This window comes from Psammomys obesus, unplaced genomic scaffold (genome assembly GCF_907164565.1).
Source record: "Psammomys obesus unplaced genomic scaffold, mPsaObe1.curated_primary_1811, whole genome shotgun sequence".
Taxonomy (NCBI): domain Eukaryota; kingdom Metazoa; phylum Chordata; class Mammalia; order Rodentia; family Muridae; genus Psammomys; species Psammomys obesus.
The window spans coordinates 12,514,377-12,530,199 of record NW_026596131.1 but is presented as its reverse complement, the minus strand read 5'-3'; the positions used below and the strand labels follow the sequence as shown (position 1 = coordinate 12,530,199).

At 55.9% G+C, this 15,823-nt stretch overlaps 1 protein-coding gene across 6 annotated transcripts in view; it reads right to left on the bottom strand.

The window, feature by feature from the left end:
- Positions 1-4,281: 4,281 nt before the first annotated feature.
- Septin9 (septin 9) overlaps positions 4,282-15,823 on the bottom strand; it is a 151,618-nt gene continuing 140,076 nt past the window's right edge. For all 6 annotated transcript variants that reach the window (XM_055592086.1, XM_055592088.1, XM_055592087.1 and 3 more), the window contains 9 exons: positions 15,124-15,315; positions 13,905-14,033; positions 13,521-13,602; positions 12,997-13,134; positions 11,446-11,563; positions 10,073-10,168; positions 9,762-9,858; positions 7,010-7,061; positions 4,282-6,130 (listed from right to left, as the gene is read on the bottom strand). In XM_055592086.1, the coding sequence (XP_055448061.1) occupies positions 5,995-6,130; positions 7,010-7,061; positions 9,762-9,858; positions 10,073-10,168; positions 11,446-11,563; positions 12,997-13,134; positions 13,521-13,602; positions 13,905-14,033; positions 15,124-15,315 (1,040 nt within the window). In that variant the 3' untranslated portion in view covers positions 4,282-5,994. The remainder of the gene's footprint in view (positions 6,131-7,009; positions 7,062-9,761; positions 9,859-10,072; positions 10,169-11,445; positions 11,564-12,996; positions 13,135-13,520; positions 13,603-13,904; positions 14,034-15,123; positions 15,316-15,823) is intronic.

The following is a 15,823-nucleotide window of genomic DNA, read 5'->3' as shown; positions in this document are numbered from 1 at the left end:
TGGAACTCCCACCTCCTTATTTCCTGGGTTGGCTAACAGGACATAAGCTTTTTTTTTTTTGACAGGTGTCGAGTCCATACACTGTGCAAGAGGTCATATCTACAGACCTTAACACGCAGGAGGATGGAGGGGAACCTGTGTGGGAGCCTCCCCTCTGTCCTCCTCTAGAGGGGCTCCCTGTTTAGACTCCTGGGTGTGAAGACAAGGGGATCCTGACAGTTCACTGACCCAGCTAGCCTAATCAAATGATGAGATTTGGGTTCAGGGAGAGGTCCTGTCACAAGTCAGTAAGAGAGAGATGCTCAGTATCCTGCTCTGTCCTCTGTCCTCTCTCCATGCACACCCACGAGTACACGAACCCATTCACTCACATGCATGCACGCAGCACACACACACACAGAGCCTGTATGCTGGCACACATGCATGCAAAACACATGCATACTTTTTTCTTTTTTGGTTTTTGGGTTTTTGTTTTTTGTTTTCTGAGACAGGGTTTCTCTGTATAGCCCTGGCTGTCCTGGAGCTCTCTCCGTAGACCAGGCTGGCCTCAAACTTAGAGATCCGCCTGCCTCTGCCTCCCCAGTGCTGGGATAATCGGCGCCCAGCTCTGCGTACATTTTGTATTTTCATATTTTTAACTCCAACTCACGACTAGGTTGACCAGCAGGCAGTGCTGGCTTATCCCATGCCTGCCACTCACATGTTTACAGCATGTAGGCATCGTGTGGTTTATCAGGGAAGCAAGGGGAACTTCACTTCTTCCTTTAGTCTTCTGTGACAGGGTCTCACCGTGTACGTATGTAACCAGGCTGTTCTCTGGTTCTGCAGCCTCCGTTTGCAGAGTGCCAGGACCACAGGTCTGTGCCACTATTTCTGGTCTTACTGTTAGGATAAGGCGGTAAAAAGCTACCTTTGGCAGGTCTGGGACCAAAGTGTGCAGCTAAGATCACAGCACGCGACACATGTAATGCAAGAGGCTTACTGGGGAAGGGGAGAGAGTAAAAGGCTGTCCCGGACAGGGAATGACAGGGGAGGGGACAGAGAGGGAGACAGACACACAGACAGACCGAGAGAGAGAGAGAGAGAGAGAGAGAGAGAGAGAGAGAGAGAGACCTGGGGTGGGAGTAGGCATGCCCCTCCACAGCAGAAATGTGCCCCACCTGGCACCGAGGGTGATGGCGAAAGCCGAGTAGCCGAAAGGCTGGCTGGCAGAGCCTGTCGTTCACACCTTTTAGGTTTTACTCCAGGCTGTGGCCCCTGGCAGCAGGAACGCTGGTGCAGAGGCGGCACGGAGGAGAGGTTCTGAGCCCTGCTCCCCACTGGCCCTCCAAGAGCGCCTAACAGCTGACGACAATTGACTGCCACCTCGTGCTGGCATGGCGCCAGCCAGCATCCCTCCCACAGGCATGCTGCTGCTGCACAGGCCCCTCCTGACTGGGCTCTGGGCAGCAGAACATCTGGAAAGTATTTCTACTCCAACTCAGGAAATGCACCTCTGTCCTACACTGGTCCCCAGTGGGCTCACGGGACAGTGCGGGGGCGGGGAGGGGGGAGGGAAATGAGGTGAGGACAGGAACAAGATTCCTCTGTCCCCCCTCCTTCCAAGAGGCAAGAGGAGAGGGGAGGTGCAGAGGGGCACTCCACCGACTGAGGAATCCAGCTAGGCAGAAGGTGCAGGGACTCGGTGAGGGCTGGGATACTCTTGCCTGAGCCTCTCAAGTGCTGGGCTCATCACTGCCCTCCCAAGAGTCTGAGGCCATGCCCCAGCATTAGATGCAGGCAAAATCACTGGATGTGAGAGGGGATATTTCTATGTTGTGCAATCCCCCCCGCAAGCATTTTCCATATTGAATAGGCTATACTTGTAGCTGGAAGGAGGTGTTTAAAAATGGAGTACAGAGCCAGAAAGATGTCTCAGTGGTTAAGAGCGCTGGCTGCTCTTCCAGAAGACTCGGGTCCTATTTCCATTCTCAGCAACCACATGGCAGTCTGGAACTCCAGCCCTAGGGGATCCAATACCCGCTTCTGGCCTCCTCGGGCATCAGGCATCGGTTCATAGACACACACACATGCAAAACATTTACACATACTAAGTAAGAAAACAAGTTTGTTTGAGTGGAGAGACTGTCTCCGTCAGTAAGGTGATGGTTTTTGAAATATAAGGACGTGGATTTGGATCCTCAGAACCAGATAAAGCCCAGCATGGAGGCACTCAACCTCGGCACCGGCGAGGCAAAACCTGGCAGCTCCACGGGGCTCTCTGGCCAGCCAGCCCAGCCTGTTTGCTTGAAGCTCCAAGCCAATGAGAGCCCCTATCTCACATTAAAAAACAAACAAACAAACAAACAAACAAACAGCAAACAACCAAGGTTGTCCTCTGGCCCCCACATGCTCACAGATGAACCCCCTCAAAGTACACCCACAAACACACACAAGTGGATGGGATACCCACAAAAACCCCCAAAGGGACCCCCAGGCAGGCACCCCTCCGAGCCGCCTTTTCAGACGTTCCCAGCACACTGGGTAGGCCTCACTTCAGTAGCTCCCAGTGGCTTTTTATCTGTTTCCTGCCTTCAAACCTGGCATTTGCCGTCTCTGTGGGACACCCCAGTTCTCACAGAAGCCTAAGGCAGCTTGAGCAGAGCCGCCTTCCTGCTCCTGGCTCCTGCCTTGGTGACCAACAGTCCATCCTGGACCCCCACACTGCTCTGGAAACCACTCATGCTGGCTACGTGTGAGGCTGGGGCTGGCCCGGCAGGAGGGAAGTCAGTGGCACAGGAATCCCACACCATGAAGCCACCACGATCTTCTGTCCAGCCTCTCCTCCCCTGCCCGTCCAAGAGCCCACACTTGGGGCTGGAGACGGCTCAGTGGCACATGCTGCGTCAGCCCGAGTACCTGAGCATGGATCCCCAGCACCCACATCATCCTCATCATCCTCCTCCTCATCAGGTACAGCCATGCACCCCTGTAACCCCAGTACATCAGAGAGCAGAGACATTATCACTGGGGCTTGCTGGCCGCTTGCTCTGTTGGTGGGAGATGAGGATCCCCCATTACCAGCTAGGAGACAAGAAAGCCCGTGTTCCTGGGCAGATGGGAATGGCTGGCTCGCTAGTCCTACAGCCTCTTGCTTGAGAGGAAGGTAGGCTGGGCAGGTGGCCAGTCAGGTAACGAGCTGACAACTGCCTAAGTCTGTCTGTGGATGGAGGACGGATGATGGGGATGGACACGGGGCAGGTTAGCCTGGAGGAAGGAGAAGTTCGAGGTGGGAGTACCTGTCCAAGGGACTGAGAACTAACTGGGGGACTCAAACAAGCTGACTCCATGACCCGAGCCTCTGCCCTGCCAGTGCCAGCAGTGGTCAAACCCACATAATGCCTGACTTGAAGATTCCTCAAGGCGGCAAACCATCAACCCATTTGCTCACACTACCCATTTGTTGTCAAGCGGCCTTCAGAAGAATGTGGGCAGCCGGGGGGCGGGGAGCGCTCGGCTTGGTGGCTTCGAGTGAGCTTTGGGTCATCCACACATACCATTCTTCCCTTTAGCTCTGGAAGCCCCAAGATGCAGGAAAGGGTGTGATGAGGCGAACAGTGTGTCCGTCACCCCAGAGTCCCACCTGTGCAGAACCTTAGAATGAAACCTTATTTGGAAACAGGATCTTTATAGACGTAATTAAAGATCAAGAAGAGAGTATCCCAGGATGAAGTGGCTCTTCCGTCTAAGAAGAGTTCTCTCAAGAGGATAGCGTGTGTGAAAGCATCCCGGGAGCAGGAGGAGGCAGGGAACTGTGGAAGGGGCAGGGGCAGGTCAACAGTTGACCCAGGGATTTCAGAACTGTAAGGATGTAGACTTCACTTGTTCTAGGGTGACTGGTTTGCGGTCATGTGTTGCTGGCTGGCTCATCCAGGGCCCCAGAACCATGCGGGGTTAGTTCTCTTGGAATAAATTATTGCTAACAGCCAGTTTGTAGGGCCTGACATAATAAAATTTAGATTTGTACTTATGAACACGTGTGTCTGCCACACGTGTTCAGGTGCCATCAGAGGCCAGAAGAGGGCTTCAGATCCCCCTGGAGCTGGATTACAGGCGGTGGGTGCCGCTAACTGAACTCAAGTCTTCTGGGAGAACAGCAGGCCCTTTTCACCACTGAGCCACTGATTTCAAAAGTTTGAATTCAGGGTTTCTCATGGCCCTTCAGTGAAGGGTTTCCTTCCAGTGGGAGCCTCCATCCACAGGTCCTGCAGTAAGACAGTCCACGGCCGCTCCAGTCTGAGCCAGTTCGTAATGGAAACATTTATTTCAGGAAATACATTTCAACACTTTGTCATTTATACAAAAAGAGACTCCCCACCCCACCCCCAGGAGGTGCCCAGCAAAGGGCCACATGGAACAGCCTGGTGAGACCAACAGCTTCAATACCTGGTTACAGAGGCTCAAAGTCATCCTGATGATGCTGGGTTGCTGCTAAGTCCCCAGGGACACCGGGGCTGGGGACGGCCAGGACGCCCTGAGCCCAGCATGCTGGAGATTTCCTTCAAAGTCCTGATTTTGGCAAAAGAACTTGGCAAGCTGGCAAGCGAACTGTTGGTCTTCTGGGCTCAATGAGGGGCCTTCCATGCTCGGGTGTGGAGTAGACACACCCAGCGCAGAGAACAATGTGTGCCCCTCACCTGTCTGCATTTCTAGGCTGCGAAAAGCTAGTCCAGGGCCTGCAGAGGCACCACCCCCAAGCTGGGTCCAACCTCTCTAAGCTCACCAAACGCCTCCTTCTCCCCAGGGGCAGAACAAGAATGGCAGGCCAGAAGAAAGGACGTAGCTTTGGTCAGCTGTGCACGGATGGTCCCTATGGTTCCCTCTGGGAAAAGATGAGGGAGCCTGGCTCTGCTATGAAACCTTGCCCTGTGGTCTGGCTAGCCATCTCTGACCCCCTCGTCTCTCCCTCCCTGGGGGTGCTCATGATGGGTCGTGGGGCACAGGGGCCTAGGCACATGTTGACAGCAGAATGGACAGGTTTTTCTGGCTCCCACCCAATGCAGTCTCTGAATCACCAAGGCTTGAGCCTGGACAGTACGTGGAGGGGGGGTGATGTAACAGGAACATGTTGGACCAAACTGAGGACCAAATAGATAGCCCTTCCATGGGACCCAGGAAGGACGGTGCCCACACACCCTCCACCTTCCTTCCTTCCACGGCTTCCTCTCTCAGCTCCACCGAGTCTGCTTGCTTTGACCTTCCTAAGGTCAGGAGTGAGGCTGGGGCGCCTCATTCATGCTTTGTTTTCATAATTAAAGCCCAGTGTAGTAGCCATATCTACAGCACAGGGAGGGAGAAGCAAGGGGTGAGGAGGAGGACACTTCCCTCTCTCCAGCGTGTCCCTGCTTTTCATCCAAAGGGACAGCTGGGAAGAGGTGACTGGCTCTTGTGGACCAAGGCACTTTCTGCTCTGGGACAAGCTTGAGGGGCACGGCTGTCACTATGTCTAAGTGATTGGCCACTCTGGCTGTGGAAGTCTCTGCTTTCCTTGAGGAGGAGCAGGCAGGGAAAGGCGGGTCCCGGGACTCGCAGCTCCATCCTCCCCTGGTGCAGCCTTGACCTGCTATGGCATGGGGACTTGTGGCTTAACGGGCCCCTCTGCACCCTGGGACCTGGGACCTGGCTCCCACAGGCGTTAGCTCAGAACTCAGAGTAGGCACGGACACACGGCTCTTCTAACCCCTCAGGGGCTGAGCCCAGTCTAGGTCTGGCTTCACAGCATGAGGCGGGAATAGGGCACAGGGGCAAGCCCAGGCCATAGTCCCGCCCACCTTGCTGCTGCAGCCAGTTAAGAGCACACTGGGGAGGTAAGCCCTCTCCTGTTACCTGGCAGAGTATGGAAAGAGATGGAGGCAGGTGACCAAAGGAGATAATTATATAAAATAAGACGGGGGAGGTGGGTGGGCCAGGGACAATGAAAAGGTTTGGGGGTGGGGTCCAGGGGCAGGTTAACGTCTACATCTCCTGGGCTTCCGGCTCCTTCTCCTCAACCCCGTTGGCCATGGCGCTGTTGCCCTCATTGAGCCGTTTCACGCGGTAGGCTTCAAAATGGATGCTGCTGGTGATGTCTTTGATGTTCTGCATGTGCGTCCTGCAGGGGACACGGCCAGCATGGGGGTGACCACTCAGCCTGTCTGGGATCACGACCACCAGGCCCTCCCGGCCCCCAGGCTCCCAGTGCACAGCCAGCAGGACCAGGCGGAGTCCACTCTCTGGTGACTCCAGACCCTCTGTGGCCTCACACTGTAAGCCATTCCTCCCCCTCTCTGTGTCCACACTGTGGCTACTCAGGGATGGGGGGCAGGGTACAGAAACATAAGCTTGAAGAAGGTCCCAGGGCCCCAACCGTGGGCAGGATGGGGGGATTTGTGCTCCAACACGGACGTTCAGGCTGTGGCCAGTAAGAGGCAGCAGGTGACCACAGTCCCCAGCGCTGTCCACCCAGCCATCTCTGAGTTAAGTTTCCTTTTGCGGGTGGGAGCCAGGACCTCAAGACTGCCATGCAAGCTCTACCACTGACCCACGCTGCAGACCTCCCCTCCTCTTTACTTTGGAATGGGAAGCTGGGAGGACGGGGAGCCCTAAAGGGAAAGAGCTCAAGTCCCATTCTAGGTCCCTCAGAGAGCCTTGCCCTATGTCTTTTTTTTTTTTTAAATATATATTAATCATGCAAAATAACAGGTTTCGTTGTACTTCTTTTTTGAGACCTACAGCCCAGGCTATGCCCCCAGCCATAGCTGAATCCAGCAAGGTTAGACCACAGGGAATAGAAACAGCCCTCTCATCCTGGTGACGTCATAAGGTTAGAAAGAATTCCCATCGTGTCATTCCTTCCCAGGGTTTGGTTTTGTGTTCAGGGGCTTCAGAAGTATTCCTGAGGACAAGACAGATGGCCAGCAGGGTGTGGCCTCTGTCTACCCACCTGCCACCCCTAAACCCCAGAACTGTTGTTCCCAAGGGGCTGACTCACCTTATGAGGAGATCACGCAGGTAGGCAAATTCACAGTGAGTGGTATTCTCAACTAAGGGAAACAGAAGGACGCTCAGTGGCCCGGGGAAGGAAACCCTCCCTCCGCTCCTATGCAGCAATGCCACAGAGAGCCCCCACACACGCCAGGGACACTGACAGTTACTCCTCCGGCCCTGGAGCCTCCGGAAGGCGCACTCTAGAGTGTGAGCAGAGGGCAGACCCGGCCTGAACATGGACATCTTCCTCCCCATGGGCTGGGTTTTTCCGGCCGAATAGAAGGAGAAAGTGAGCTGAGGTCCAGCATTCATGTCTCTCTGCTTCCTGACCATGGATGCCACATGCCCAACTGCCTCCTGTCATGCCACCAGGACTCCCCGTCATGACCCACTGCACCCTGGAACCGTCAGCCAAAATACACCCCTAATTCCTCACAATCTGGGCTAGTTCTGTTGGATTCTCTGACCCAGATTCCCAATAAAATGGGCCAATGGCTTAGTGGGTAAGGGCATTTGCCCAATGACCCAAGTTTGATTCCAGGAACCACATGGTAGAAGGAAAGAATTGACTATTCCAAGTTGTCCTCTTACTACCACAGGCACGGCCTGGCATGCATACGCCCTCTTCCCCCAGTAAGGTAAGTAAGTTAATAAATAGCCTGTAGAGAGGAGTTTCAATGGGAGAATGGCATGGCTCCTGCCCCAAGGGCAAAAAGACCAAATGAGCCAATGGTGTCGTTTGACTTTGTGAAGCTTCTGACTACATTGCCCTCAACAAACAGAGCAGCTGTCCACTCTCCAGGCAGCACTCTAGCCAGCTTCCAAGGGCTGAACGACACGCTGGATGGTGCACACCAGGGAGGAGTGGGCACAGGTGAATGAGATTGGTCAGTTAGGAGCTCACGGCTTCTCTGACAGGAACTCCCACCTTGTTCTGATAAGCTCCCAGGTCCTCACAGTTAGGATGCTGGATGTGGCAACCAGCACCTGGGGAGCACTGTTACAGGTTCCCAGAGGCAGCTTGGGTCCTCAGCTGTGAACAGTAATCTAACCTGGTTCACTTCTTGACGAATTTGCATTGAGTGCATGCAGTGCCCAAGATGGCCACCAGGGGTCAGAAGAGACATGTCAATACTCCATGCCACTCCCAGATCCCCAGCGCTCTTACCCCAAACTTTCCTGGCCTCTAAGCCTTGCCTTGCATATTTGGAGAGGGAGGCAGAGTGAGTGGATAAGCAAAGATGGGAAGGAGGGCCTGAGGGAAAGTGAAGACAAGCTCTTGAGCTGCACAATGGCCCTCAGATTTCCCGCTGGGGTCAGCATCTGCCACTGAAGATGATACTATAGGAGGCCATGCTACTGAAAACACCCAGAAATATCCCCCAGGGTACCCCTATCTGGCATACCTATACAGGAGGCACAGCAGGGAAAGTGAGGGGCTGGAAGGGCAGACAGGTCCTCCTCAGTGCTCATCTCAGAAAGACCAGGGGGGCTCCAGTGCCACTCGGAGCCCCAAATCACCTCCCAATATGGAGCCCTGGGTGTTTATTCATTCTGCGCTCATACCCTGCTCTTCCTCCCTTGCTCTCTCTTTCTTCCTAGACAGTGCCTCATGTAGTCCAGGCTGGCCTTGAACTCACTGCAGGATGGATGAAAGCGAATCCCCGATCCTCCTGCCTCAAACGCTAAGCTCACAGACTGGGACCAGCAAACCTGGTTTACACATGCAGAGTATGGACCCTAGTTAACGCTGGGCAGGCGCTTGACCGACGGAGCGTGTCCCTGTAACTCAGAGGTTCCCAGCCCGTGCGTCATGACCCCTCTGTGGGCATGACCCCTCTCACAGGGGTCACATATCAGGTGCCCTGCCTATCAGATATTTACATTACGATTCATAACAGCAGCAAAATTACAGTTATGAAGTGGCAGCAAAAATAATGTTATGGTTGGGGGGGTGACACAACACGAGGAACTGCATTAAAGCGTCACAGCGTCAGGAAGGGTGGGGACTGCTGCTCTAACGCCTCTCTGCAGGGAGGATGAGCTGTAAGGGTTAAACAATAATCTGCTCCTGACATCCTGGCTGGAGGCCTCTATGCTCAGAGCCAGGAGGCACCGTCATGACCAGATTAACTGCTCCTCCAGGGGTTCCAGCAGGCCTGGCGTGTGGCACGCCCATCACCCCGGCATGGTGTGGTACTCGTGCCCATCACCCCGGCATGGTACAGTGGCGGACACCAAGGCAGGAGGACTTGAGTGCCAAATCATCCTGGGCTACAGAGTGAGACCTGTTTCACCTCAAAACCCCCCAACCAAACAAATGTCTCTAAGGATCAGGGACCTTCTCGCTTTGCCTAGACCTTAGGATGCAGTCCTGGAGAATTGGAGATTTGCCCCCAACTCAGAGCCTCAACTTTCTGCTCCTCTGGGGGGGCCTTTCGACCATACTGGTCTCAAGGAACAAAGTGAGGTTTCCTCTTCTAGGCAGCTCTGCCCTTTCTCACCTTCCATTCTGAAGAGGGTGGAGAAGCAGAAAGAAAAGCAAAGAAAGGCCCTGGGACCATCCCACCTGGGATGCTGAGCTGCACCCCAGAAAACACCGGCGTCCCAGCCCTCAGCACTTGGGACAAAGTAATTAAGTTACAGAAACTTGGTACACCTGAGGTGACCCCTTCAGCCACAAGGGAAGAAACTGGGACCCACAATGCAATAGGTGAAGGCCCAAGCTCAATTACAGGGCACGCAGCAGCCAGTACCTTCAATGGTGCCCCATTTGGTCTTCCTTCCCAGAATCCTCTTGCCATTGACTTGATACTCATGGTCGCTGCCCACCACAGCAAACGGGATCATCTCCTGGAGAAATGACAGAAGAGGTAGTCACGTGCGCTCAGCAGGGCCAGCGCCACCCGAGAGCATCCTGGGCCCTGGTCCTGGAAGACTGCAGGTCTTGTCTCGATAGGACCCAGGGTGGACACGTGGGCTCCCATCCTTTCCCAGCTTGGAAGAGACACTCCCATGACGAGGAGCCATCGCACCACTGCCCCTGACCTCCCAGCACCCTACTCACCCGGAACTTCTCGTTCACCAGCCGGTCCTCTGAGTCCTCATCAAACTCCTTTTGGGGGTACACGTCAATGCCATTGGACAGCAGGTCCGCAGTGATCTGGGGGGTGCAGGGGTGTGGTCCCTGAATCAGGCTATCGGCCATCAGTTACCTGAGCCGTGAAGCCCTACAAAGGCGGGCTCTGAATGGCCTCAGCCCGAGGAGGGCTAGTTGTTTTTAATGGTCCACTTCACCTTTATTGTATGTATGCAAGTGCTTTGGCTACACGTCTGGGTGTGCACCACCTGTGCCTGGTGCCCACAGAGGCCAGAAGAGGGCACAGGAATCCCCTGGAACCGGGAAGCGAAGTCTCTAGCTCAGGCTAGCCCCCAAATGGTTAGATAACCAAGGAAGACCTTGAACTCCTGAGCCTCGCAAATGCTGGTGCTATGGGTATGTGCCGCCGTGCCCAGTTTTGTGGTGCTGAGGACCAAACCTTTAGCCTTCTCCACCTAGCCTAACGCTCTGCCACCTGAGCTATGCCTGTGCCCAGAATCTCCAGTTCTGTACTAAGAAGGCCTGGCCCAAGGGGCCCTTCGGTCACTGACCCGAGACTCTGTCCGGGTTTCCTATGCAGCTCGTCACTACCCCAAGAAAATAACTTAGGGTTGCCGAGTCCTCTTTCCTAAAACCCCCTAAGGCCCAGCACAGGTCCCTCCTGCAGCCCAGCGTGTGCCTGTCTTCTGAAACTCTCCCCAGTTTGATAGCATCACAGGGGACAGCTGTTTTATCTGCCCACACATATCCAGGCTCTCACACACTGGGGAGGCCCCTGGTTTCTTTTCCAGCAGATGCACCCCTGACTACCCTTCCCTATGCATGCTGGGAAAATTCCCAACACGTGTGTGGCTTGGGGTAGAGGTCCTGCAGCCTCTGGATTCGGAGCCTCTGTTACAACCCCAGAGGTCCTGAGTGGCTTCGCACATTGGAGGCCCAAGACCCATCCTACTGAAGGTGTCCCTGGGGACAGGCCTGTCACCCAGCCAGTAGGTGGCCTCGACCATGGCAGAGAAGGAGGAAGCCACCGAGGCAGGCTGTCCCTTGCAGATTTCTCTTCCTCCTAGTAAACCCCAGGCGTGCTGGGTCCGATGGCCCTGAGACATTTGTCTGCGCTTGGTCTACTCCTTTCCAAGCTCTACTGAGACTTTTGAAAGTGGCGGAGGGGGCATCCAGCAGCCCCGCAGGCCAGGGGCTCCCCAAGGCTGGACACGTGCTATGAGGGGCTGAAGGGTGCCCCTCCTATCCTGTATCCCTGTTGCTGCTAGGACCTGCCAGGCCTGTAACTTGTCTAGGCAGTCCTTGAGGGAGAGAGGGAGGGCAGAGGCCATGCTCCTTACTCGTTGTTTGAAGTAGACCCTCTCCTCCAGGGTCAGCGTGTCAGCCTTGGCAATGACCGGGACAATGTTGACCACCTTGCTCAGACGCTTCATGAATTCAATGTCCAGGGGCCTAAGCCTGAAATGGAGTAGCGCAAATGAGACTCGGCATAGGCGTCCCCTGCCTCGGGTCCCACAGCGGAGGCCACGTTGATAGAGGGGCAAGGTTGGGCCTTAGAAGGGAGCAGGGTGAATACTCCTGCTGCTGAGCTGAGGCTGGGAGCCAGAGAGAAGAATGGAAGTAAGCACAGTCAAGCACAAGATCCTCGGAGCCCAACTGGCCCTGGACACTGTCCACCCAACAGTGACCAGGCTCACATCGCTGTCATGCCTTGGGGCATTCAATGACAGAGAGAAGGAGAAGTGGGAGACGGTGAAAAGAAGCTATGGGTCCTGGTTCCCCAGGTCAGCTTGGTGTCAGAGAGTCAGATTCTGACACAGGGACAGGGAGACGCTGGCAGAACAGAACCCCTGAGCGTGGGCATCATTTTCCCATTGGAACTGCGGCTTCTCCACAGCGCTATTGTCATGCCCAGACAGCCTGTGGGAAGCGAAGCTATAGGCAGAAGTCTGAGCAAAGATGGCCAGAAGCCACTGCTGTCCCATGGGACTGAGCACTTGGAGGAAGAAACTAGGCGGGGTGCCCAGCTAGGGCCCTAGCGCAGCGGGTCACCACTGGGGAAGTGCCTTTGGCTCTCCCTGCTGAAGCCAGTCTGGGCCTTGCCCCCAGCTGTGCTTGGTGCAGCTACAGACCCAAGTGGGGCCTTACGGCACCCTCTCCCCACCAGGAACGGGCTCTCGGGGGCCCCATAGTAGATGGTCACTTTTAGCAAGCCCAGATTCCTGTATTCGGATTTATATAACCAGACCTCTCTAGACAGGGTGCGAGATTCAAGGTCCCCTCAAAGCCCAGGAATGAATCTGGAACAGCCTAGTGGATACAGACTCCAGCAGCTATGGCCAGGAGGCTCCAAGCTCAGAAATCAACATGCCACTTCCAGCTCCTGCTGCTCACTGAGGCCCAGGACTGGCCTGTACCCTACACGGAGTCGGGACAAGCCACCAGGGTACCCAGCAGGCAGAGTAGCAATGCCTACACATCAGGGACAGGTGATATTCACAGGGAGCCAAGAACCCTGGTCACAGTGCGCCTGTACCGGGCGAGGGAGACACCGCCTCCCAGGCCCAAGGAGCATCTTTGGCGTGGACAAGAAATGGCTGAGGCAGAGGGGACAGAGGACATTCAGTAACACTCCTTAGTGGGCCAGAGGTAAGAGCAACCCCCTCAACACACATACACACAGAGCCTGAGAGGCCCACTCCACCTTCAGAGCCTGCCCCGTCCTCAGCTCTGTGGACAAAGGGAAGAAGGCAGAATGGGCAGGGAGTGGCCCAGTCTAGAGGCCACAGAGAACGTCTGTGGGCACAGACACCCACATAACAGCTGCTGACACAGCCCTGACTCACTCTCCCCACCCCCCATCGAGACAAAGGGCCCTGAAGGGGACGTACGAGTGGCCGGTGGCTGGGATGAAGTAGAGGCAGCAGTGGACACGAGTGTCGGGAATTCGCTTCTTCCGGTTGATGTTGACCTCTTCCTGCAGGTACTTCTCGTACTGGTCATTGATGAACTTCATAATCGGCTGCCAGCTGCACGGAGATCTGGGTTAGCCGGGGACCCCTGCTGCCCGAGTCCTCTCTAAGCCCACCTTCCCAGGCCACCACGGCAGCCTAATTCCCAGAACTGGCTTGACACCCAGCCTGATTTCATTTGGGAAAGGCTGGCTGTGGCAAAGATGAATCAGGCTTCTCCCAGGTTTTCCACTGAACTCCCCATGTTGATCTTTGCCCTGGAGTGGGAGGTTGAGGTTCCCAGGTAACCCCACTTTGATCTAGAATGTTAAGACTCCAAATGTGAGTGGTCTTAGGGTTTGGAATGATCTTATATGGGGGGGCCTGACCTCAAATGGTATCACGGCCCCCACAAACCAGTGGGGGCTTTCCCACAGGAGTGAGGGTCCTCTGGGGCCGCCTACCAGTTCTCGTTGTTGATGTGGTCCCCGAAGCCTGGAGTGTCAATCACCGTCAGCTTCATCCGGACGCCCTTCTCCTCGATATCTGCACAGACCACAGCAGCCTGAGTCAGAGGCTCATCCAACGCCCCTCGGGTGGCCCGGCCGGCCTGGGGTGTCCCCGGATGGGCTGTGATGATGGCCATGGGCAGGGCCGGCCATGATTTTCCTCATGGGCTCAGTGGCTCGTGGGAGCTCAGCCTGGCAGGTCCCTGGGAATCCACACCATCCCTGCTTGGTCTCAAGGCACCCAGAGGGGTCATGGTGACCTCTCTAGTGGGATCCCCTTGATCCCACACTCTGGGAAGAGGGAAGCCCTACGCCCAGCCCAGCCCCTGTGGCGCTGACCGTGGGTAATGGACTTGATTTCGATCGTCTTAGGGATGCGCTCCTCCGAGGTGGGCTGCACCGACTTCCGGCTGATTTTGGACTTGAAGAGGGTGTTGATTAAGGTGGACTTCCCAAGGCCGCTCTGCCCTGAGGAGAGAAGGGGGCCGATTGGAAGGCTCTCCAAGAGCACAGCTAATGGATACCTCACCCTGTAAGCACAGCAGCCTTGGACAGTCCCACCGGACGCTTCACCGCCTCAGCGGAAGTCCAGGGTTGAGTTTAAACCCACAATGTGGGACTCTGGGACCTGGTTTAGCTGGGCCAGAGGCCCCTCCCTGCCCTAGGAAAGCCACCCAAAGCAGGAAGGAACACCAAGATTCCAGGAGTGTCCCCAGGTGGCTGCAGAAGAGGCATGACAGCCCCAGCAATAGGTGCAGGCCGTCTGAGGATCTGGGCAGAACAGACACAGACACAATTCCTCCAACAGACATCCTGCAGTGGGAAGCCACGCTACAGACTCTACTTGGCTTAGGACACCAGCCTGTGACAGGCATTTGCCCAGATACCACCACGGAGAGCCATCAGAATGCCCGTCAGAGAGTGAAAATTTGGCTCATGGGCCAGGTATGGTAGTGCACACCTCTAATCCCAGCCCTCAGGAGGCAAGGCAGGCGGATCTCGGTGAGTTCAAGACCAACTCCGCCTACACCAGTAAGTTCCAGACTAGTCACACAGTGATACCCTATCTCTGCACATTAATAACCAACAGATAAAACAACTTGTTCTTTCCAGCCAAGAAGGGTGGCTGAGGCAACCCCGTGTGCGGGGCCCAGGGGGCTTCTGAGTTTGCCACACACAGCGCGTTCAGGTCATGCTGATCGGCTACTTCTAGCTCCGCAAGGCCACGGACGAAGAAAGTAGCTACTACACGCCACTTCCTGGGTGGGTAGTCTAGTCAGGGCTTCCCAACCAGGCTCGGGGCATGCAGGCCAAGCCCTACTCAGGCCTGGAGGCCGGTGTCACTGTACAGAAGGCTTGCGCCTGCTCTCTCTGTTTCCTCTGACGAGCTGCTGGTCAGTGTGGTTCCCTCCCGGCACAGGCACCGTTTCTGGCACGTCTCACTGGGGGTCCTGCAGGTGACAGCCACCTTCCCCCCCCTTACAGCAGGGATGACAGCCTGGGAGCCACTTGGGTGAGGGGGCTGAGGCTGGCCCCTGGGTGGGCCTGTGATGCTTACCGACCACCATGATGTTGAACTCGAAGCCCTGTTTCATAGCCTTCCTGCGCATCTGCTCCAGGATGGAGTCGATCCCCACATAGCCGAAGTCCACGGGGGCCTTCTCGTTCCGTGACACGGGCGCTTGCTTGAGCATGGCATCTCTAGGGCTGTCAGCCATGTCGCCAACACAGCTGGGAGCTACCTCGGAGCCTGGGGAGGGAGGAGCGGAGGGATGAGGAGGGGGTCCGCAGCCCTTGACCTCTCAGATGGGGAAACCAAGGCTGCAGAGGCCCGAGACTCGCCCAGGAATCTCCGGCTGAACATCTCAGACCTGAAATCTCCCGTGTGGTTCCACCCCACAGGTCCACACCCCCTCAGCCCCCCGCCTCTCAGGACCATCTCTGCCAACTTTGCCAGCTGGGGCTCCCCTGGGTCCAGGTAGGCAGCAAGCACTTTGTTCCATCCTCCCTTAGCCCCACATGTGAGGGCTGGCCTGTGCACGCCCTTGGCCTGTGCTCAGAGAGCCTGAAGTGGCTGGAGCACTCAGGGCCCTCCACAGTCCACGGTTCACAAGCAGCTCACTGATCTCTACCAGCTTCTTCCAGGCCTGACCACTCTCACTAGGAGTGTCCAGGCATCCCACCCACACAGTCCTGAGGCAGGAGCGGCAGGACAAACAGCCGTGGCGGACACCAAGGGGCCCTCCCCCTCAGGCAGA